At 49.1% G+C, this 22,999-nt stretch overlaps 1 protein-coding gene across 1 annotated transcript in view; it reads right to left on the bottom strand.

The window, feature by feature from the left end:
* CFAP99 (cilia and flagella associated protein 99) overlaps nt 1-20,476 on the bottom strand; it is a 48,265-nt gene extending 27,789 nt beyond the window's left edge. The window contains exons 1-3 of the mRNA XM_064286151.1: nt 20,366-20,476; nt 13,238-13,382; nt 12,161-12,255 (exon numbers count right to left, since the gene is read on the bottom strand). Of these exons, the coding sequence (XP_064142221.1) occupies nt 12,161-12,255; nt 13,238-13,382; nt 20,366-20,476 (351 nt within the window). The remainder of the gene's footprint in view (nt 1-12,160; nt 12,256-13,237; nt 13,383-20,365) is intronic.
* Nucleotides 20,477-22,999: the final 2,523 nt, after the last annotated feature.

The raw sequence follows: 22,999 nt of genomic DNA, 5'->3' as shown, positions 1-22,999 counted from the left end.
AACGACTTCTTCATTGCAAACACCATTTTTCACAAACATAAATGGCTACTATACATGTGGACCATACATGTGGACCAGATGGAATACACAGGAATCAAATTGACTATAACTCTGGAAAGAGATGATGGAAAAGCTCAATATCATCAGTCAGAACAAGGCCAGGGGCCGACTGTGGAACAGACCATCAATTGCTCATATGCAGGTTTAAGTTGAAGCTGAAGAAAATTAGAACAAGTCCATGAGGGCCGAGAACAATCTCGAGTATATACCACCTGAATTCAGAGACCATTTCAAGAATAGAGTTAATGCACTGAACACTAATGACTTAAGACCAGATGAGTTGTGGACCGACATCAAGGACATCATACATGAAGAAACCAAGAAGCCATTATAAAGAGAGGAAAGGACGAAAAGACCAAAATGGATGTCAGGAGAGACTCTGAAACTTGCTCTTGAACATGGAGTAGCTAAAGCGAAAGGAAGAAATGATGAAGTAAAAGAACTGAACAGAAGATTTCCAGGGGTGGCTGGAGAAGACAAAGTAAAGTATTATAATGACCTGTGCAAAGACCTGGAGATAGAAAACCAAAAGGGAAGAACACACTCAGCACTTCTCAAGCTGAACGAACTGAAGAAAAATTCAAGCATCGAGTTACAATATTGAAGGACTCTAGGGGGAAAATATTAAACGATGCAGGAAGTATCAAAGGAAGATGGAAGGAATACACAGTCATTATACCAAAAAGAATTGGTTGCTATTCAACCATTTCAAGGGGTAGCATATGATCAGGAACCGATGGTACTGAAAGAAGAAGTCCAAGCTGCATTGAAGGCACTAGCAAAAAACAAGGCTCCAGGAACTGATGAAATATCAATTGATATGTTTCAAAAAACGGATGCAGCGCTGGAAGTGCTCACTCATCTATGCCAAGAAATTTGGAAGACAGCTACCTGGCCAACTGACTGGAAGAGGTCCATATTTACATCTAACCCCAAGAAAGGCGATCCAACAAAATGCGGAAATTACCAAACAATATCATTATTATCACATGAAAGTAATGTTTTCCTGAAGATCATTCAAAAGCAGTTGCAGTAGTATGTCAACAGAGAACTGCCAGAAATTCAAGCTGGATTCAGAAAAGGATATGGAACCAGGGATATCATTATTGATGTCAGACGGATCATGGCTGAAAACAGAGAATACCAGAAAGATGTTTATCTGTGTTTTATTGACTATGCAAAAGCATTTGACTGTGTGGATCATAACAAATTATGGATAACATTGCAAAGAACTGGAATTCCAGAACACTTAATTGTGCTCATGAAGAACCTGTACATAGATCAAGAGGCAGTAGTTCAAACAGAACAAGGGGATACTGCGTGGTTTAAAGTCAGAAAAGGTCAGGGTTGTACCTTTCACCATACCTATTCATTCTGTATGCTGGGCAAATAACCTGAGAAGCTGAACTATATGAAGAAGAACAGGGAATCAGGATTGGAAGAAGACTCATTAACAACCTGCCTTATGCATACAGCACAACATTGCTTGCCAAAAGTGAAGACAACTTGAAGCACTTACTGATGAAGATCAAAGGCCACAGCCTTCAGTATGGATTATACCTCAACACAGAGAAAACAAAAATCCTCATAATTGGACTAATAAGCAACATCATGATACTAAAAAGCAAACGAAACCCATTGCCATCAAGTCAATTCCGACTCACAGTGACTCTATAGGACAGAGTAGAACTGCCCCGTAGGGTTTCCAAGGAGTGCCTCATGGATTCAAACTGCTGACCTTTTGGTTAGCAGCCGTAGCTCTTAACCACTACGCCACCAGAGTTTCCAGTATCATGATAAACGGAGAAAAGATTGAAGTTGTCAAGGATTTCATTTTACTTGGATCCACAATCAACCCCCATGGAAGCAGCAGTCAACAAATCAAAAGACACTGCATTGGGCAAATCTGCTGCGAAAGACCTCTTTAATGTGTTAAAAAGGAAAGATGTCACCTTGAAGACTAAGGTGCGCCTGACCCAAGCCATGGTGTTTTCAACCACCTCATATGCATGCAATAAGGAAGACGGAAAGAGAATTGATGCCTTTGAGTTGCGTTGATGAAGAATATTGACTATACCATGGACTGCCAAAAGAATGAACAAAGCTGTCTTGCAAGAAGTACAACCAGAATACTCCTTAGAAACAAGGATGACAAGACTACGTCTCATAAACTTTGGACAAGTTATCAGAAAGGATCAGTCCCTAGAGAAGTACATCATGTTTGGTAGTGCAGAGGGCCAGTGAAAAAGAGGAAGACTCTCAAAGAAATGGATTGACACAGTGGCTGCAACAACGGGCTCAAGCATAACAATGATTGTGAGAATGGTGCAGGACTGGGCAGTGTTTTGTTCTGTTGTACGTAAGGTCACTATGAGTCGGAAGCGACTTGATGGCACCTAACAACAACAACAAGGTGGTTGGTAAGTTTTGCCTTAAAAGAGAGCCAATTTGAGGCGGAGCCAAGATGGCGGAATAGACAGATGCTTCCTTCGAGCCCTCTTTACAACAAAGACCCGAAAAAATAAGTGGAACGAGTATATTTGTGACAGGCTGGGAGCCCTGAGCATCAAAGACAAGCTTAGACAACGAACTGAGGGGCAGGGGGAGGAAGAGGCTGTTCAGAAGCGGAGAGGAGCTGCCGCACCTGAATCACGGGGAGCTCTCAGGCACCATTCCTGGAGCGGTGGCGGCAGTGGCAGCGGGCTGCTCCTAGCATTCGGCCGCAGTTTCCTCAGGGAGAAGCAGCCAGTGACACAGCCTACTCACACCTCCAAAACCTGAGAAGGGCGCTTTTGGCAAAAGCTAAGTACTTGCATATATTTTACCGCGCCCCCCCACCCCCAAGCTGCCTTTAGCAGCTGAATCCCTGGGCCTGAGGTAGACCCTGGTGAGCACCTAGAGCCATCCTCCTGGCCTTGGGGAAGGAAAAAATTTGCAACTGGGGGGAAAAGGTAATTTGCTAGCTTCATTAACCGGGGGAGCTCAGGAGAGAAGTGGCTCCTGTCCAGGCATAAACTGTTCGTGGACCTTGAGCACCTTTCCCTTCTGCATGGACCTGTATGGGCCTATTTCGGGAGAATAGGCCCTTGTTGGCAAACTCCAACCATTTCAGCTGTGCGATGGAGAGGTGAGTGTTTGACATTTGACATTGCTTTGCCTATTAAACAAGGTCCTCACCTATCCACATCAGGGACCTAAGGGCTGGTAGTGGAGCTACAACTCAGGTCACCTGGCCACCCAGGACAGGGGTTCAGAGATAACTGGTACCTCCCAGTCCTTCCAACCAAAAACTTTGGGTGCCCATGGTCCCTCTGCAGAACCCACTCACCAGCACACTCTAGGGAACAGAGACACGTTTTCCTCAGAGGCACTTGGGGGTTGATTCTCAGCTCCCTGCCTTGTTCAGAGTGTGACCTCCTGCTGTAATCAGATACCGGTATATATGCCAATCACCCCTGCCCCTCTAAGACTGTAGGACAGAGCCTGTACCACACACTTGATATCAGCTACCTAGAAACCTGAGCTGAATTCATACAAGAACAGTGAATGGACTCCCAGACTGATACACCTGATAACAGGTCTAGCCAGCTGGGGACAGGACACCAGAGCTCCAAAGGCAAAAATAATCAAGCTAGCTCACTCAAGCAACCCATAGGGGTATACCAAAACAAAACAAACCAAGCAGCTACGACACAGTAAGCAAGCATAAACTAATACAATAACTTATAGATGGCTCAGAGGCAACAGTCAATATCAAGTCACATAAACAAACAGACCATGATCACCTCAACAGGCTCACAAAACAAAGAATCCAGGGATCTTCTAGATCAAAGTGCATTCCTGGAATTACCAGATGCAGAATACAAAAGTTTAATATACAAAACCCTTCAAGACATCAGGAAGGAAATGAGGCAATATGCAGAACAAGCCAAGGAACACACAGATAAAGCAACTGAAGAAATTAGAAAGGTTATTCAGGAACATAATGAAGAGTTTGATAAGCTGGAAAAATCCATAGCCAGACAGCAATCAGAAATTCAGAAGATTAACAATAAGATTTCAGAATTAGATAACTCAGTAGAAAGTCAGAGGAGCAGAAATGAGCAAGTAGAAGCTAGAATTTCTGAACTCGAAGATAAATCACTTGGCACTAATATATTTGAAGAAAAATCAGATAAAAGAATTAAGAAAAATGAAGAAACCTTAAGAATCATGTGGGACTCTATCAAGAGAAATAACCTACAAGTGATTGGAGTGCCAGAACAGGGAGGGATAACAGAAAATACAGAGAAAATTGTTGAAGATTTGTTGGCAGAAAACTTCCCTGATACTGTGAAAGATGAGAAGATATCTACACAAGGTGTTCATCAAACTCCACATAAGGTAGATCTTAAAACAAAGTCTCCAAGACTTATTATAATCAAGCTTGCCAAAACCAAAGGTAAAGAGAGAATTATAAGAGCAGCGAAAATGAAAAGTCACCTACAAAGGAGAGCCAATAAGAATAAGCTCGGACTACTCAGCAGAAACCATGCAGGCAAGAAGGCAATGGGATGACATATTTAAAAAATTGAAGGAAAAAATTGCCTGCCAAGTATCATATATCCATCAAAACTCCCTCTTAAATATGAAGGTGAAATTAAGACATTTCCAGATAAACACAAGTTGAGGGAATTCGTAAAAACCAAACTAAAACTACAAGAAATACTAAAGGGAGTTCTTTGTTTAGAAAATCAATAATATCAGGTATCAGCCCAACACTAGAACACGGGGCAGAGCAACTAGAAGTCAACCCAGACAAGAAAATCCAAAAAAAACAAAGCAAGATTTAAAAAAAAAAAAAAAAAAGCCCAACACAGGGTAAAGGAGATGTTATTATATAAAAGAAGACAACATTAAAATAATAAAGAGGGACTAAGAAATGTAATCATACACCTTCCATATGGAGAGGAAGATACGGCGATACAAAGAAATAAAAGTTAGTTTCAAATTTGGAAAAATAAGGGTAAATAATAAGGTAAACACAAAGGAGACAAACTATCCTACTCATCAAAATAAAATACAAGGGAAAAATACAGACTCAGCAGAAACAAAATCAACAACAACAAATATAAGGAAAGGACAATATATAAAGAAAATCTATTCAGCACATAAAATCAAGTGGGAAAGAGAAACGGTTAACATACAAAAAAAAGACATCAAAATGATAGCACTAAATTCATACCTATCCATAATTACCATGAATATAAATGGAGTAAATGCACCAATAAAGAGACAGAGAGTGGTAGAATGGATTAAAAAACAAGATCCATCTATATGCTGCCTACAAGAGACACACCTTAGACTTAGAAACACAAACAAACTAAAACTCAAAGGACGGAAAAAAATATATCAAGCAAACCGTAGTCAAAAAAGAGCAGGAGTGGCAATATTAATTTCTGACAAAATAGACTTTAAAGTTAAATCCATCAGAAAGGATAAGGAAGGACACTATACAATGATTAAAGGGATAATACACCAAGAAGATATAACCCATATTAAATATTTATGCACCCAATGACAGGGCTGCAAGATGCAAAAAAGAAACTCTATCAGCATTGAAAAGTGAGATAGACAGCTCCACAATAATAGTAGGAGACTTCAACACATAAATTTCGGTGAAGGACAGGACATCTAGACAGAAGCTCAATAAAGACAAAGAAGATCTAAATGCCGCAATCAACCAACTTGACCTCGTAGACATATACAGAACACTCCACACAACAGCAAACAAGTATACTTTCTTTTCTAGCGCACTTGGAACATTCTCTAGAATAGACCACATTTTAGGTCATAAAGCAAGCCTTAGCAGAATCCAAAACACTGAAATATTACAAAGCATCTTCTCTGACCATAAAGCCATAAAAGTGGAAATCAATAACAGGAAAAGCAGGGAAAAGAAATCAAACACTTGGAAACTGAACAATAGCCTGCTCAAAGAAGACTGGATTATAGAAGACATTAAGGACGGAATAAAGAAATTCAGAGAATCCAATGAGAATGAAAACACTTCCTGTCAGAACCTTTGGGACATCACAAAAGTGTTACTCAGAGGCCAATTTATATCAAGAAATGCACACATCCAAAAAGAAGAAAGGGCCCAAATCAAAGAACTATCCCTACAACTTGAACAAATAGAAAGAGAGCAACAAAAGAAACCCACAGGCACCAGAAGAAAACAAATAATAAAAATTAGAGCTGAACTAAATGAAATAGAAAACAGAGAAACAATAGAAAGAATTAACAAGACCAAAAGCTGGTTTTTTGAAAAACTCAACAAAATTGATAAACCACTGGCCAAACTGACAAAAGAAAAACAGGAGAGGAAGCAAATAACCCGAATAAAAAATGAGAGGGGCGATATTACAACAGACCCAAATGAAATTAAAGGAATCATATCAGATTACAATGAAAAACTATACTCAAACAAATTTGAAAACCTAGAAGAAATGGATGAATTCCTAGAAACACACTACCTACCTAAACTAACACAAACAGAGGTAGAACAACTAAATAGACCCATAACAAAAGAAGAGATTGAAAAGGTAATCAAAAAACTCCCAACAAAAAAAAAGCCCTGGTCCGGAAGGCTTCACTGCAGAGCTCTACCAAACTTTCAGAGAAGAGTTAACACCACTACTTCTAAGGGTATTTCAGAGCACAGAAAAGGATGGAATACTACCAAACTCATCCTATGAAGCCACCATAGCCCTGATACCAAAACCAGGTAAAGACACCACAAGAAAAGAAAATTACAGACCTATATCCCTCATGAATGTAGATGTAAAAATCCTCAACAAAATTCTAGCCAATAGAATTCAACAACATACCAAAAAAATAATTCACCATGCCCAAGTGGGATTCATACCAGGTACGCAGGGATGGTTCAACATTAGAAAAGCAATTAATGTAATCCACCACATAAACAAAAGACAAGAATCACATGATTTTACCAATGGATGTAGAAAAGGCATTTGACAAAGTTCAACACTCATTCATGATAAAAACTCTCAGAAAAACAGGAATAGAAGGAAAATCCCTCAACATACTAAAGGGCATCTATACTCCATGGCACTGGGTTTTTTAGTTTGTTTATACAAAGCCAACAGCTAACATCACCCTAAATGGAGAGAGCCTGAAAACATTCCCATTGAGATCAGGAACCAGACAAGGATGCCCTTTATCACCACTCTTATTCAACATTGTGCTGGAAGTCCTAGACAGAGCAATTAGGCTAGATAAAGAAATAAAGGGCATCCAGATTGGCAAGGAAGAAGTAAAAGTACCTCTATTTGCAGATGACATGATCCTATACATAGAAAACCCTAAGGAATCCTCCAGAAAACTACTGAATCTAATAGAAGAGTTCAGCAGAGCATCGGGATACAAGATAAACATACAAAAATCAGTTGGATTCCTCTACACCCACAAAAAGAACATCGAAGAGGAAATCACCAAATCAATGCCATTTAGTAGCCCCCAAGAAGATAAAATACTTAGGAATAAATCTTACCAGAGATGTATAAGGCTTACACAAAGAAAACTACAGTACACTCCTGCAAGAAACCAAAAGAGACTTACATAAGTGGAAGAACACACCTTGCTCGTGGATAGGAAGACTTAACATTATAAAAATGTCTGTTCTACCAGAAGCGATCTATATATTTAATGCAATTATAATCCAAATCCCAAGGACATTCTTTAATGAGATGGAGAAACAAATCACCAATTTCTTATGCAAGGGAAAGAGGCCCTGGAAAAATAAGGCATTACTGAAAAAGAAGAACAAAGTGGGAGGCCTTCCTTTACCTTATCTTAGAACCTATTATACCGTCACAGTAATCAAAACAGCCTGGTACTGGTACAACAACAGATACATGGACCAATGGAACAGAATTGAGAATCCAGACATAAATCCATCCACATATGAGCAGGTGATATTTGACAAAGGCCCCAAAACAGTTAAATGGGGAAAAGACAGTCTTTTTAACAAATGGTGATGGAATAACTGGATATCCATCTGCAAAAGAAAGAAACAAGACCCATACCTCACTCCATGCACAAAAACTAACTCAAAATGGATCAAAGACCTAAATATAAAATTTAAAACGATAAAGATCATGGAAGAAAAAATAGGGACAACGTTAGGAGCCCTAATACATGGCATAAACAGGAGAGAAAACATTATAAAGAACATAGAAGAAAAACTAGATAACTGGGAGCTTCTAAAAATCAAACACCTATGCTCATCCAAAGACTTCACCAAAAGAGTCAAAAGACTACCTACAGACTGGGAAAAAGTTTTTAGCTACGACATTTCTGATCAGCGCCTGATCTCTAAAATCTACATGACACTGCAAAAACTCAACTGAAAAAGACAAATAACCCAATGAAAACATGGGCAAAAGATATGAATAGACACTTCACGAAAGAAGACATGCAGGTAGCTAACAGATGTATGAGGAAACGTTCACAATCGGTAGCCGTTAGAGAAAGGCAGATCAGAACTACAATGAGATTTCATCTCACTCCAACAAGGCTGGCATTAATCCAAAAAACACAAAATAATAAATGTTGGAGAGGTTGTGGAGAGACTGGAACACTTCTACACTGCTGGTGGGAATGTCAAATGGTACAACCACTTTGGAAATCGATTTGGCGCTTCCTTAAAAAGCTAGAAACAGAACTACCATACGATCCAGCAATCCCACTCCTTGGAATATATCCTAGAGAAATAAGAGCCTTTACACAAACAGATATATGCACACCCATGTTTATTGCAGCCCTGTTTACAATAGCAAAAAGATGGAAGCAACCAAGGTGCCCATTAACGGATGAATGGATAAATAAATTATGGTATATTCACACAATGGAATACTACGCATCGATAAAGAACAGTGAGGAATCTGTGAAACATTTCATAACATGGAGGAACCTGGAAGGCATTATGCTGAGTGAAATTAGTCAGTTGCAAAAGGACAAATATTGTATAAGACCACTATTATAAGAACTTGAGAAATAGTTTAAACTGAGAAGAAAATATTCTTTTGTGGTTACGAGATGGGGGAGGGAGGGAGGGTGGGAGAGGGGCATTCACTAATTAGATAGTAAATAAGAACTACTTTAGCTGAACGGAAAGAGCGCACAATACAGGGGAGGTCAGCACAATTGGACTACACCAAAAGCAAAGAAGTTTCCTGAATAAACTGAATGCTTTGAAGGCCAGCATAGCAGGGGCAGAGGTCTGGGGACAATGGTTTCAGGGGACATCTAAGTCAATTGGCATAATAAAATCTATTAAGAAAACATTCTGCATCGCACTTTGAAGAGCGGCATCTAGGGTCTTAAACACTAGCAAGCAGCCATTTAAGATGTACCGATTGGTCTCAACCCACCTGGATCAAAGGAGAATGAAGAACACCAAGGAGAAAAGGTGATTAGGAGCCCAAGAAACAGAAAGGGTCACATGAAGCAGAGACTACATCATCCTGAGGCCAGAAGAACTAGATGGTGCCCGGCTACAACCAATGACTGCCCTGACAGGGAACACAACAGAGAACCCCTGAGGGAGCAGGATAGCAGTGGGATGCAGACCCCAAATTCTCATAAGACTAGACTTAATGGTTTGACTGAGACTGGAAGGACCCCGGTGGTCGTGGCCCCCAGACCTTCTGTGGGCCCAGGACAGGAACCATTCCCGAAGCCAACTCTTCAGACATGGATTGGACCGGACAATGGGTTGGAGAGGGATGCTGGTGAGGAGTGAGCTTCTTGGATCAGGTGGACACTTGAGACTATGTTGGCATCTCCTGCCTGGAGGGGAGATGAGTGGGTGGAGGGGGTTAGAAGCTGGGGAAATGGACTGGAAGAAAGAAAGTGGAGGGAGAGAGCGGGCTGTCTCATTAGGGCGAGAGTAATTGGGAGTGTGTAGCAAGGTGTATATGGGTTTTTGTGTGAGAGACTGACTTGATTTGTAAACTTTCACTTAAGGCACAATAAAAATTATTAAAAAAAAAAAAATAGCCAATTCCAGAGCAGAGAGGAGGATTGTACCACCACCAAGCAAGAACAGCCAGGAGCCGAGAACGAGTGCTTTGGGCTCTGGATCCCTGCACTGAGAAGCTCCTGGAAGTAAGAGACTGAGAGAGAGGGAGAGAGAGAGAGCAAGCTGTAACTCCTAAGAACATGAGAAGCAGTGGCAGGAAAGGCCAGGCAGCAGGAGACTGCGTTGTGGGCTTCCCAGCCCATGGAGAGAGAAAGCTCAGTGCCTTTGGGCAGGGGTCCAGGAGCCAGGGAGAGGCGTGCATGCAAGCACAGCTGGGCAGGGGCTGTCCTGATTGAAGAACTGTCTCTTGAGTGTTCTGATCCTGAATTATAACTGTTATTCCCTAATAAACTACATAAGCATGAGTATGGTTTATGGTCATTGCAATAAATTATCGAACCTGGCAGAGAAGAAGAGAGTGCTGTGCAAGGTTTGGTGTCAGAAGTAGTAAAGATGGTGGAGAGAGGAGGCTTGTCTGGCCTCCACCTCATGGGAGTTAGCCTTGTAGTGTTGATTTTGGTTCTCCTTCCCTCTTGTGAGTTTGGAGGAGGTCAGACACTGTCCCCACGTTATTTTTACACATGCCCTGCTCCATCCCTGGAGAGCTTGCTGCTTCCTTTCAGAGGGGCCCATGAAGCCCTCCTGGGATTGAGATCTTGTCTCCAACAAGTTGCTCCCCTGGCTTGGTGACTCCCAAAGCAATTAAGGAGCACACCCGTGCCTGGGCCCGAGAGCCAGCTCCACATCCTACTTGTTGTGTGACATTAGGCAGGTTACTTAACCTTTCTGGGCTTCAGTTTCCTGGAGGAGTGACCTTACGGAGTCCTTGTGAGGATAAAGCAAGCATAAGCATGGAGGGTGGAGGAAGCTGGGCCACAGTAAGATCCTTGCCTCCAGGCACCATTACCAACCCCCAACTTGTAAGTAGAGTAGCGTGAGCCACCTCCCCTTCTAACTGGTTTCTCCAGATGTTTTTTAGGCAATGGACCAACTTCCTGCCCAAGATAAGAAAAACAAGAGGTGGGGTTTGCAGACCACAGAACCAGTTAAGACCAAATCTGGTCCACCTAACATGCACAGAACCATCAGACCTGTCCTCTGGGTGACCCTGGAACTTTTTTTCTCTGGATGGAATCAAACTTTAGTGACCCAAGATTGGGGGAAGACTTTGAGAAGCAAGGGGTCTGAGCCTAAGATCTGTTTTGAGAGACAACCCCACCACCCCCCGCCCCAGCTGGCCCAGGAATGTCTTTTTTGGCCAGACCAATGAATGACCTTGCTCCTTTTCCCCGGACCCTTCCCCTAATCAATACTGTTTCGGCCATTGTTCAGGGAGCCATCTTGGCGTCGCAAGTCCGGCGTGCTCCTTTGCTTGGCCAACCAAATAAGGCTTCTTCTTTGGCTTTTGCCTGTTTCATGTCTCTATGACCCCGTTGAGCAGACCTGGAATAGTCCGGTTACAACGGCACTCACTCCATCGGTAGGGGTTCCTGTACATGGCAACAAGCTCGGGCACAGAGGGTCCACAGGCATAAGGCTAAGCTCTACGCCAATGTGAGTGGGCAGACACAGGCGTGGTCTGGCCAGGCCAGGTGGGTGGCTCCACAGGACTCCCACCTCACAGCCTGCTAGCCCTCGGGGTGGAGTTTGCTCCTGAGTCAGAAGGCACAGGGGCAGGTTCCCCAGGCCCAGAGGGTGACGACCAGACAGGCAAGGGCTACCTACCCTGGTTTATAACTAACCACCAGTTGGGACCGCCCACCGTGACACCCAGGACCTGGAATCACATTTCCCTGGGACAAACAGCACATTCGCAGTGCGGAGAGGGCGCAATGTCTTGTCAACACAGAGGGATCCACCAGCGTTTCCTTCTTAAAACCAGCAGCAGAGGCTAAAGGCCAGCGACTGATTGGATGCAGCTTTGCCTTTAGGATTTAGGAAGAGAAATTCAGCTTCCCCCAGGTGGCCACTCCCCTGCCCCAGCCCTGCAGGTGGGAGGAGAAGTGGTGGGCTCACCTTGCGCATCTTGTCCAGGGGCTGGGACTTGACGATCTCACAGAAGAGTTGGAAGCCGAGCTCCTCCAGCTGGAAAGTGGCCAGGTAGCAGATCACTGAGGAAACGCAGATGGGGTGAGTGTGGGACGTGTGGGCCCATCCCCACAGAGGGCCACCAGAATCCAGGCGGGGGCCCAGGGCTACACAGCCGTGCTATCACCGTGTGTAGGGCAGTCAGGCAAAGCCTCCACCTGCCACCCCGATACAGTGACGACCATGTACGAGTGAGCTTGTCTTATGCTCGTAGTGCAGGGCATGGCTTTCAAAACCCTCCCACGCAGATTCCAGAAAGTTCTCACACAAGCTACGTCATTTTGGATTCTAGTTTATCAATGGGGAAAGTCTTAATGGTCTCAAGGGCAACTGAACTTGAACGTACCTGGGCTTGGCAAGGGTCCTTGGAGCTAGGGGCTGTTCTTATGCCACCTGGTGTGTGGGCGGAGGATGCTGATGGTGACTGTGGCACCCCGCAGCCGCCAACCCCGCCCCCTGCTCCTCGCACACTAGGGTTCCAAGGCTAGAAGGACTTCCCCCAGTGGAGGCACTGGCTACCCTGCCACAGATAGCTGCCCTGCCTCATGCAGCAGTGGCCATCAGAGGCCTGCAGAAGCCCAGCAGGGACAGCGTCTCATATTAACCTGCCCCCCCCAGGACAGTCCACCCTGCCCACGGACCTTGGAGCCAGAGGTCAGGAACTTGGCCTATGAAGGGCTTGTCACTATGCCCAAGCCGGCTTTCTGGGCCATTCTCTCAACCCAGACTGCCTCCCTCAGGGGGCTGGAGGTAGCTCTAGACAAGGGTGGCTGGGGCCCAGGTCTGTCTGCCCTGAGGCTGGGCACAAGTCCCAAGGGCACTAAATGGCCTTTAGCCAGCCTGGGGTCTCAGTTTGCATGTCTGTAAGGTGAGATAACACATCCCCTGGCCCACCTACTCAGGGGACAACCCTAAGGGTCAAGTGAGGTGAGGGCTATGGGAGCCCCCCAGAAGGCAGAAGACACAGGAAGGCCAGCAGCTGGTCTTAAAGGGATAGGCACCTACCCTGGAAAAGGCTGTAGTCGGCCCACAGGCAGAACTGCCCATCTCGCACATAGAAAGCGTCCACCACAATTTTCAGTAACTTCTGGTACTCGAGGCACCCGGACAGAACCTCCAGAATAAACGCCCGCTTCAGGGGGCTCAGTGTCTGGGAGGAAGACAGGCAGAGGAGGTCACTCGCAGGCCACTCCCTGACACGCCAGGGAAGGAAGTGAGCTCAGCGAGAAGGAGCCAGTGGCACTGGACACGCCGTCATGAATGCAGGAGCCTCGGGTTCCAGGGGCCACCAGGCTCCTTTGCACTAGCAACAGTGAGGTGGATGCAGACAGAAACAAACACGGACGAGGTGAGACATTACAAAGAAGGAGGCACAAGCCGAGGAAGGGAAGTCTGCTTGAACCTGCCAGGTATAAGACCCAAGGTGCCAGCTAGCTTGGAGGGGAAGCGGTGGGGGCAGCCATCTCCTGTTTATCCCAGGAACAATTTTGGGTTTCTGTCACGTGCATGTGGTGTATTACCTGCTCAAAAAAAAATTGCATTTTGGAAAAGAAGAAAGAATGAGAATGTTGCTGGCATAGCAGGAGAGAGGACAGATGGGGACCGATGCTGTCAGCTTTCCCAGAAAGTGATCTGAAATGGGTGTCAGGAACCTCGTGTTTTCTGTGCCCTTCAATCCTGTAATTACACCTCTGGGAATCCAAGGGAACTGTCCAGAATGCAGGCCATAGCCAAGTACAAGCAGACATTAGGGCAGTGGAAGCAACCTAAATATCTAACAGTAGGGGCATTACTGGGTCCAATATATGGAGTTCCTGGTTGGCACAAATAGGTAAGCACTCAGCTACTAACAGAAAGGTTCAATGCACCCAGATGCACCTTGAAAGACAGGCCTGGCAATCTGCTTCCGAAAGGTCTCAGTCATGAAAACCTTAAGGAGTAGTTCTACTCTGTACACATGGGGTTGCCATGGGTTGGGATCGACTCAATGGCAACTGGTTTGGTTTGGATCAAATGTAACATCTCCCTGTCAGGGACAAGTATCATGCAGCCATTAAATGATGCTTCTAGAGGATGTATAAAGAGATGACCCAAAAAATCCCATTGCCATTGAGTCAATTCCGACGCATAGCAACCCTATAGGAAAGAATTGAACTGCCCCCACAGGGTTTCCAAGGAGCAGCTGGTGGATTCAAACTGCCAATCTTTGGGTTAGCAGCCCAACTCTTAACCACTATGCCATCAGGGCTTCACAATGAGATGATAAAGTAGTTAATACAACGAAAATGTACACCAGGATCCCAGCAGATGTAAAACACATATGGAGGGAGGGAAACACACTTCTAACAGCATGGGATGCTGGGTGACTTTTTTTATGGTTAAAAAATATATGTAACAAAAAACTGCCATTTTAACCATTTTTAAGTGTACATTTCAGTGATATTAATTACTTTCACCATGTCTTGCTACCATCACTACTATCCACCTCCAAAAGTTTGACGTCACCCAGCTAGAAGCTGTCACGTGGGTGCTTGGTGTATGTTTGCTGGGCGAGGGAGCGGAATACCTGCCTGGGGAGGTCCGGCACAGAGCGCAGGCCAGCACAGAGCAGGTCCCATGGGCGAGTGCCCTCCCTGGAGCTGCTGCTGTGCCTGGCACACAAGGGGGCATTCCTGCTCAGGGTTGGCTCTGGCCTCAGCAATAGGGCTTCCACCTCGGCTTCCCTCTCAGGTTCCTCTGACCCCTAGGCCTCACCCTTTAACTGTCTCTGTTTTGTCTAAGGAAGCCCAGGCATGTGGGGCAGCAGGCCAGAAAGCAGGGAGTCAGTGTGGCTGGCACTGCAGGGTGCCCTGAGTCAGCGGCTGGCTGTATGGACAACCTGCAGGCACCTGTCAACAACCCCACCCCCTATCCCACGGCTGACAGCAGCGGCTCCATTTTTCTTTAATCTTGTCTGAGTTTGGGAACTGTGCACATACATTTTTAATGAGGGGAGAGGCTGGAGCCCACGGCTGCAGGCCCCCATGCTGTCAGTCCCCAGGGGAGCCGAGGTGTTCTGGAAGGCGCAGGGCCCAGTGGGAAGTGGGTGGGTGTCAGTAAGTGTCGCCCAGCCCCACAGAGCAGGCTGGGCCCATGGCCAGTCCTCTGCCACCAGGGACATGTGGCACTCAGCCCCGTCCGCAGAGAGGAGACTGAGGCCCAGGGAGGAGACACACCCGGTAAGAGAGCTCCCTGAATGTGACCCCATACTAGGCTCACCTGACCCCAGGCTCCTCCAGGTCCCCTGCTCACTCACAGGGAGAGGCAGGGTGAGGTCCATTTCTCCTCAGAAGCCCTCGGTGTGGGAGTGGGCCCAAATACTGGGCCGGCCCCGTCCCTGAGGCCAGAGGGGGGCCTAGAGCCAAGGGGCCCTGAGTGTGGGATGACATCACAGGCCTTGGGCAAGTTCGGCCCCTGGCCAGCCCCCTGAGAACAGCCAGGCCGGGGAGGAAGGGCTGGATGCCGGGAAGTGGAGTCTGGAAGCCTGCCAGCTTTTCACCATCACCAGGCACCTCCTCCTATAAACGTCACTTAGCGTTCCCAGAACTGAGCTTGTCTGCTGGGACCACAGGGCAATGGCAGAGCAAGACCAGGGGTCCGTGGCAGGGTGGCGGGCCAGGATGCTGACTTAACCACAATAGGAGTCTGTGGTTCATGTCACCGATACATCGAGGGCGCCAAGACGAAAGTCGGAAAAGCAGGCGAAGGAAACCGAGGTGGCTGGAAGCCACAAGATACCCTCTCCTGCCTTCCTGCCTGACAGGGCTGTCCGGTGAGGGATGGTAACGTGCCCCCCTTGCTGATCAATCCATGCGGCAGTTTTAATCAGTGTGGTAATGGCAAGTTGTTAGATGTGGCCTCCGAGAAATAGAGATGTTGTTGCTCAAGAAACAGAAACGTCAACTTTACAATTTTTGCCTGGGGGAGCCCTCCTCCCTGCCCCGCCGTGTCCCCAGCAGTGTGTACGAGGAACACCCGAACAGCCCCCTGAGCAGCTGGGGAGCGTGTCCCAGGCGGGGATCCTGGGGGGAGCATGTTCCAGAAACACCAGGAGGCCAGTGTGGTTGGAGCAGAGTGGACAGGAGGGTGAGGAGGGGAGAGGAGCCACATGGGAGGGTAGGGGGGTCTTAGCAGACCTGGTACTACCTATCCCACGTTCTAGCACATTCTAGAAGGCACTGTAGAGGGGAAGTGCATGATGAGGAGACTGGTCAGGAGGCTTTGCAATGAACCCAGGCAGAGCTGTGCCAGCTGCATCGGTGGGGCGGGGGAGCCGATGACAGGTGTAGGGGAGAGACAGGGAGGAGCCCAGGAGGGCTCAAGGCTCCCACCTGAGCAAGGGCCGGGTGGGGCCGGGCAGCTGGGGAGCAGCTCGTGTGGGTGGGAGGGTTGTAGGAGGGCGCTCGGTTATTTCTTCTGAACGCTTTCGCTGGAGACGCCCTGTGGGAGTCGAATTTGCCTGTGGATGGGTGAATCCCGTGGCCTGAGGGAGGATATGGGGGGCTGCCAGCAGGTGAGATGCCTGAGGTGTGTGTACAGGTGTGCCCACGCACCCCACTGTTGAACGGACAGAGGAAGGGGGGGCCCACCCGAGCTGAGAGGGGACGTCACTGGGGGGAGGGAGGAGGCCCAGCCGAGCTTCCAGGGCTGGGAGGGTCAGCTGGGTGAGGAGGCTGGACCAGACACGGAGGTCCTCGGCCAGCGGCCAGCGGCCAGCGGCCAGCGGCCAGCGCAGGGCTGGGGATGGTGGGGAGGAGAGTGCGGAAGACGCAGTGAGGGAGCTGATTGGTGATTTGTTGCAGGTGGGAGTCGAGATGGGGCTGGGCGGGAGCCACAAGGAATTTGGAGGTTTCTGTGAAGAGTGAGAAACAACAGCACGTTTGTGTGCTGACAGGAAGTCCCCTAGAGAGGGGATGCAGGGGAGACGGAGGGGGCAGGGGGCAGGCTGGTGGTGGGACAGGAAGTGCTCTGAGCTGTGGGGGTGCTGGCAGCATGGAGCGCTGCCCTGTGTCACACTGGGAAAGAGAAGGGTGAGGGGGCTGGGCCTTGGCTGTTTCCATCATTTCCTTAAAATGCTCAGGTCTCAGGGCAGGAGCTGGAAGCCATGGGGGTGTGGGGGGAGGTGCCATCCCCTGAGCGTGGAGGAGGAGGCAGCTAGCGTAGGTCCTGGACATTGCTGTTAGAGACCTGGGGGGTGTGTGGGGGGAGGTGCCATCCCCAGAGCGTGGAGGAGGAGGAAGCTAGCGTAGGTCCTGGACATTGCTGTTAGAGACCTGGGGAGGGTGGGGCGGGGGGTGGGGGTTGTAGTGGACAAGAGTCAGAGATGAGGGGAGCCACGGGGTCAGGAAACGACAGTAATGAGGAGAGTGGGGTAGAGTCTGTGACGTGAGCCTCAGAGCGGGGTGGGGGTGGCTTTACCTCGGGAGGGAGAAGGCCAGAAGCAGCAATGAGGGGTAAGGAGGGCACCGACCCTCCCCTCTCAGGGCCGTTTCTGGCTCTCCGCCATCTCTGCCCACGCATCCTGCAGGGCTCTACTCTTCAACACGCCAGGCTCGTCCCCCTGTGGTGCCCCCATGACACCCCCTTTCTCCCAGTTTATCCTATTTGTGGCACCAGGTCCAGCCCAGTCTCTCCCAGCCTGTGACTCACACCGGGTGGCGGTGCCTGCACCCAGGAGGCCCATGTGTCCACCTTGCCTGCCCACGCCAAAACCCCTTCCAAGCCCTTCCTTCCCTCATCTACAGCACCCATCCAGCAGCCCCCTCTCCTTACAGCCTCCCCACATCTCTGACCCCACTCCACCGTGCTGATGGTGTCGACCCTGATGTCGGCCCACGTTCAGCTCCTGATGGATGTGCTGTGTGACCAGTGCAAATGACCCCCCTGACGTGCCTCTGAGACCTCTGCTGTGGATGAGGGTTAAGGGGACAGTGGGGCCACTCCATCCAGCTGGGCCTTGTGTGAGGCTGTGATGCCGGCTGCCCGTGGTGCCCCCGGCGCCGCTGAGGGCACTGTGTGGTTTGTGGTGCGGGCCAGGAGCCGGGGATCTTGCTGTTCATGGTCACGTTCGACCCCTTCCTGCTTGTCTCTAACCTGGCACTTCGCACACGGGCCTCATCTTCCCCCAGCCCTGCTACCCCGCTCCTGTCCTAGCTGAATCCCAGCTGGTGACACTTCTTCCTGAAGTTGGGGAGCAGCGACATGGTCAGTGGTCTCAGGTATCCTCTCATGGCAAAGCCTTGGTCCCTGAAGTCCCTGAAACCGTCTTTGAACAGGCTGCCCAGGGCCGGCCCCTCCTGCAGAAGCGGGGCCACCCGCCTGGCCCTGGTTAGGCTCTGTTCCCAGTCTAGGGGCCTAGCAGACGCAGACGGCCACCTGAGCAGGTGATGTGGGCCAGCCCCCCTGGAGCAGCACTGACCAAGGTCAAAGGCAGGGATTCCCAAGCCTGTGCCTGTCATACTGGAGATACATCGATCCTCCCGTGGACTGAGCCTCTGGCGGCCAAACCATCCCACGGGGCCAGCACCCCAAAGTCCTGAAGGCAGCACCCCTGGAATCAGGGCTCCTGCTCCCTTCGCACCTGTCCTAATGGATGGACTCAACTCAGTCACACCTCATCATAGGCGTGATGGGGCCTCAAGTGGGGGCTGCTGAGGTAGGAGGGGCACTGCGTAGAAGACCAACCTGTTCCTGTCCTGGCCGGGAACCACCAGCCCCTCTGTAGCCACTTGAAGCGGGGTGGGCCATGGAGGAGAAGACAAGGACAGGGACACCCGAGGGTGTGGGGATCATTGCTCAGCAGCTGCACGGCTAGGCTGAGGGCTCCCTGTGTGGGTGGTGGGAGGAGGTGGGAGCTGGAGGAGGTTAAGCCTCTCTCAGTCCCCAGGCCAGCACCTGCCTCTCCGGGGAGACGCTGCAGGCTCCGCACCTGCCTGGTCTACAGAAGTATCTGTAGCTGGTGGGATGTGCAGGTGGGAGGCCTTGTCCCTGACTAAGACACTCAAGGGTGGCACTAAGGAGCCCTGGTGGCACAATGATTAAGTGTTTGGCTGCTAACAGAAAGGTTGGTGGTTCAGACCTACCAGTTGCTCCATGGGAGAAAGACCTGGAAATCAGCTCTTACAAAGATTACAGCCTGGGAAACCCTATGGGGCGGTTCTGTCATATAGGGTTGCTATGAGTCAGAATTGACTCAACGGCACACAACAACAGTAGGGTGACACTGTCCCCAAGGCTCCCCCATGGGGCTACCAGAGCTACCCTCTGGGCTGGGCTGGGCTGGGACTGTGATGCCAGGTCTGCTGTCTCGAGAGACACACTAGGCCCCAGGTTCTTGTTCCAAGACCTTTCCTGCCTAAAGGTGGGGCTCCTCCTACCTCCAGCTGTGCAGCAGCCCCTTTGCAGTGGCTTAAACTGGCCTGTACCTTGACACTGCCACCTTCCAGGGCAAGTGGCTTTCTTCGAGGCTCAAGTTTCCCAGGAGCAGACTGAGAACCGAGTCAAGAGTAGACGAGGGCCCCAGTGCTGGGAGGCCTGGCCAGTGGTCTCTGAGTCCCAGATAAGGGCCCTGTCACACCAGGACAGCATGAGGCATGGCTGTGGCCATCCTCATTGCTCTGGGCACAGTATGGCTTTTGGGGCAGGGGACATGATTCCTGAGGGGTACTGCTCTTCAGGGCTTCTCCTAGTTTCCTAAGATGCCAATGGGCGCACGGTGGAGATGGAGGTGCTCGGTGGGGTGGCTCTTCTTATGTATTTGTAGCTGAGGATGGCACAACATGGGGACGTGTCCCTAAGTCACGGTGCCAGGGTGACTGTTCATAAGAGTCTAGTCTGCCACATTCTGGGTGCTGGGAACATCTTTCGGGACAGAGAGGGTCACACCCCTAGGGGTTCCAGGGAAAACCCTGTGACCACACTGTGAGAGCATGAAATTGACATGTCCAGCCCTGGAGCGTCTAGGCTCTGTGGCCCAATCTTCTCCTTCTTTAGGAAGGAAAAGAGCTATTGGGCGTGGATTTGAGAGTCAGTAGCAAGCTGGCAGGAGTCATGGCTCAGCTGCCCGGCAGGACCCCAAGGCAGCTCCCAGCCTACCTGCAGGATGAGGGACACAGCCTCCAGGAACTGTTCGGGGCTGTCCTTCTCCGGTCTAAACTTGCTGAGCTGCTCAATCACGACTTCAATGCATTTTCCATAGTAGGCCATCTTCTGGGCTGGCAGGCCCTACAAGGTCACAAGGTTACAATGTTACACGGTCACGGCGTCCACTGTGGAGGGCTCCCACTGGATCTCACCTGCTGGGCTGCCAGGACCCTTACCAACATTGGCTGGAGGTCTACCGGGGGTGGAGACATGGACCCAGTGGGGTGTAGAGCATGGGATGAGAGCGGACCTTGACTCAGGTGACCCCAGCCCACTTCCCAGACTGTCTCCCTCAGGCCTGTGCTGCTCCAGGGCCCAGCTGCCCTTATGGGCCCAGGACCCCCACTGTGCACAGAGTCTATCAGCTGCTCCCAGGACCCTGGGCCCCACCACTGTGCTGCAGGTGGGAACGACTCACCTACTGGGGCTGGGCCTGAGGGTGGGGACACCTGGCAGACAGGTGGTATAGAAGGCTTCTGTGCGCCTCACCCCAGACCAGCCAGTGTGCAAGGATGGCTACTCAGCAGCCTTGCCCCAAGGGAAAGCATCAAACTGTTAGGGCAAGAAGTAGCCTTAGGGGGTCACGGATTCAACACCCCGTCTTGGTTATGTAATGTTGTTATAACAGAGATACCGCAAGTGGATGGCTTTCACAAACGGAAGTTTATTCTCTCACAGTCTAGGTGGCTAGAAGTCCAAATTCAGTGTGCCGGCTTCAGGGGAAGGCTTTCTCTCTCTGTCAGCTCTGTAGGAAGGTCCTTGTCAACAATCTTCCCCTGGACTAGGAGTTTCTCTGCAAAGGGACCCTGAGTCCAAAGGATGCATGCTCCTGGCTATACTTTCTTGGTGGTATGAGGTCCCCATTCTCTCTGCTCATTTCTCTCTTTTATATCTCAAAAGAGATTGATTTAAGACACAACCTAATCTTGTAGATTGAGTCCTGCCTCATTAACGTCACTGCCTCTAATCCCACCTCATTAACATTGTAGAGACAGGATTTATAACTCATAGGAAAATCACATCAGATGACAAATTGGTGGACAATCACACAATACTGGGAATCACGGCCTAGCCAAGTTGACAGATATTTTGGGGGGACACAATTCAATACATGACAACCCCCATTTGAAAGATAAGGGGACCCAGACCCAGAGAGGAAGCAGAGCTGGTAACTTGCCAGGCCTTGTATGGGGACTGAACATTCCGGAACCACACCAGCTGGGGCACACAGGTTTGCCTAAAGCCCCTGTCTGGGAGACCTTGGATAAGCTATGTGGGGAGGGGCTGAGACCCTGGAGCTGTCTCTAAGGACACCACGTGGTCTCCAAACTGCCCAGAGACAGAGATGGACCTCGTTAGCAAAGGTTCTCCTCCTCCGATGCAGGGTGCAAGTTTGGGCTATGGCCGGGCTGCTCAGGGCTGCCGCCAACGGCCCCTTCCTGCCTCCCCGGTGAATCTACACTGATTGGGTGGCTACTCTGTGCTCCGCCAGGTTTGAGGCCACCCCGTTGTGGGTCTTCCTGGGCACCAGCAATGGTCCAGCTCTAGCCAAGCCAGGGGGAGTACCCTCTGCCCCACCCATCACCTTCCAAAGAACTGGGGCAGCTCCAGGTGCCAGCCCTCAACCCTAGCCCTCCAGGCTAGAGACCGGCCAACTCCTCTCCGGGGAGAAAGACAAGAGAACCCTCCATACACGGCCACTGGAGAGTCCCAGTGAGGCAGCCAGTTGCTGACCCATCTCACTGTCCACAGGTGGAGGCCCACTGGCTGATAAGTCCCCTCCAATCAATTTAAAGATGAGCAGAGGGCCAAATGTCAGCTGACACTTCAGAGAAGCCTCTAACACAAGATGCAGAAACAAAGAAACCAGCAAGAAAGGAACCAGAGAAAACAGGCAACGTAGGAAGCCGAAAAAACCCTAGAAACAAACAAGTGCGCCACCTCCGAGAGATAAAAGAAGACTCCACATCCAAGAGACAGGGAGCAGGGAACACATGGAGAAGGAGAAAGAGCTCTCGAAAGTTAACAATACAACCACCAAAAACCACACCCATCGTCGACAAGTTAATTTCAACCCATAGTCATAGATTCTGACTCATAGTAACCCTATAGGACAGAGTAGAACTGCCCTATAGGGTTTCCAAGGAGCGGCGAGTGGATTTGAACTGGTGACCTTTTGGTTAGCAGCTGAGCTTTTAACCACTGTGCCACCAGGGCCTATGACAGCAGGACTGAAAACACAAATGGGAGAGAAGGAAGATGAAGTTGAGAGAATCTTCCAGAAAGTAGAAAAATATAAAGATGAGAAAGTAGGAGAAAAATGGTAAAAAAATTAGGGAATCATTACAATTAACAGGAGTTTCAGAAAGACAGAGGGGGGAAAAAACAATCAAAGAAATGATATAAGGAAAGATCCCAGAATTGAAGGACGCCGTTTCCCGGATTGCAGGGGCTGGGTGAACACCCTGGCCTCATGAGTGAAGAAGGCCGATGTCATTACGACACTGAGGACCCTGGGGACATCCCTGAAAGCTCCCAGAGGAGAAGGCAGGTTGTGCAGAAGGATCAGGAATACAGAGGAGTCCC

Source organism: Loxodonta africana, chromosome 5 (genome assembly GCF_030014295.1).
Source record: "Loxodonta africana isolate mLoxAfr1 chromosome 5, mLoxAfr1.hap2, whole genome shotgun sequence".
Classification (NCBI taxonomy): Eukaryota; Metazoa; Chordata; class Mammalia; order Proboscidea; family Elephantidae; genus Loxodonta; species Loxodonta africana.
This window is presented reverse-complemented; position numbering and strand designations above follow the sequence as displayed.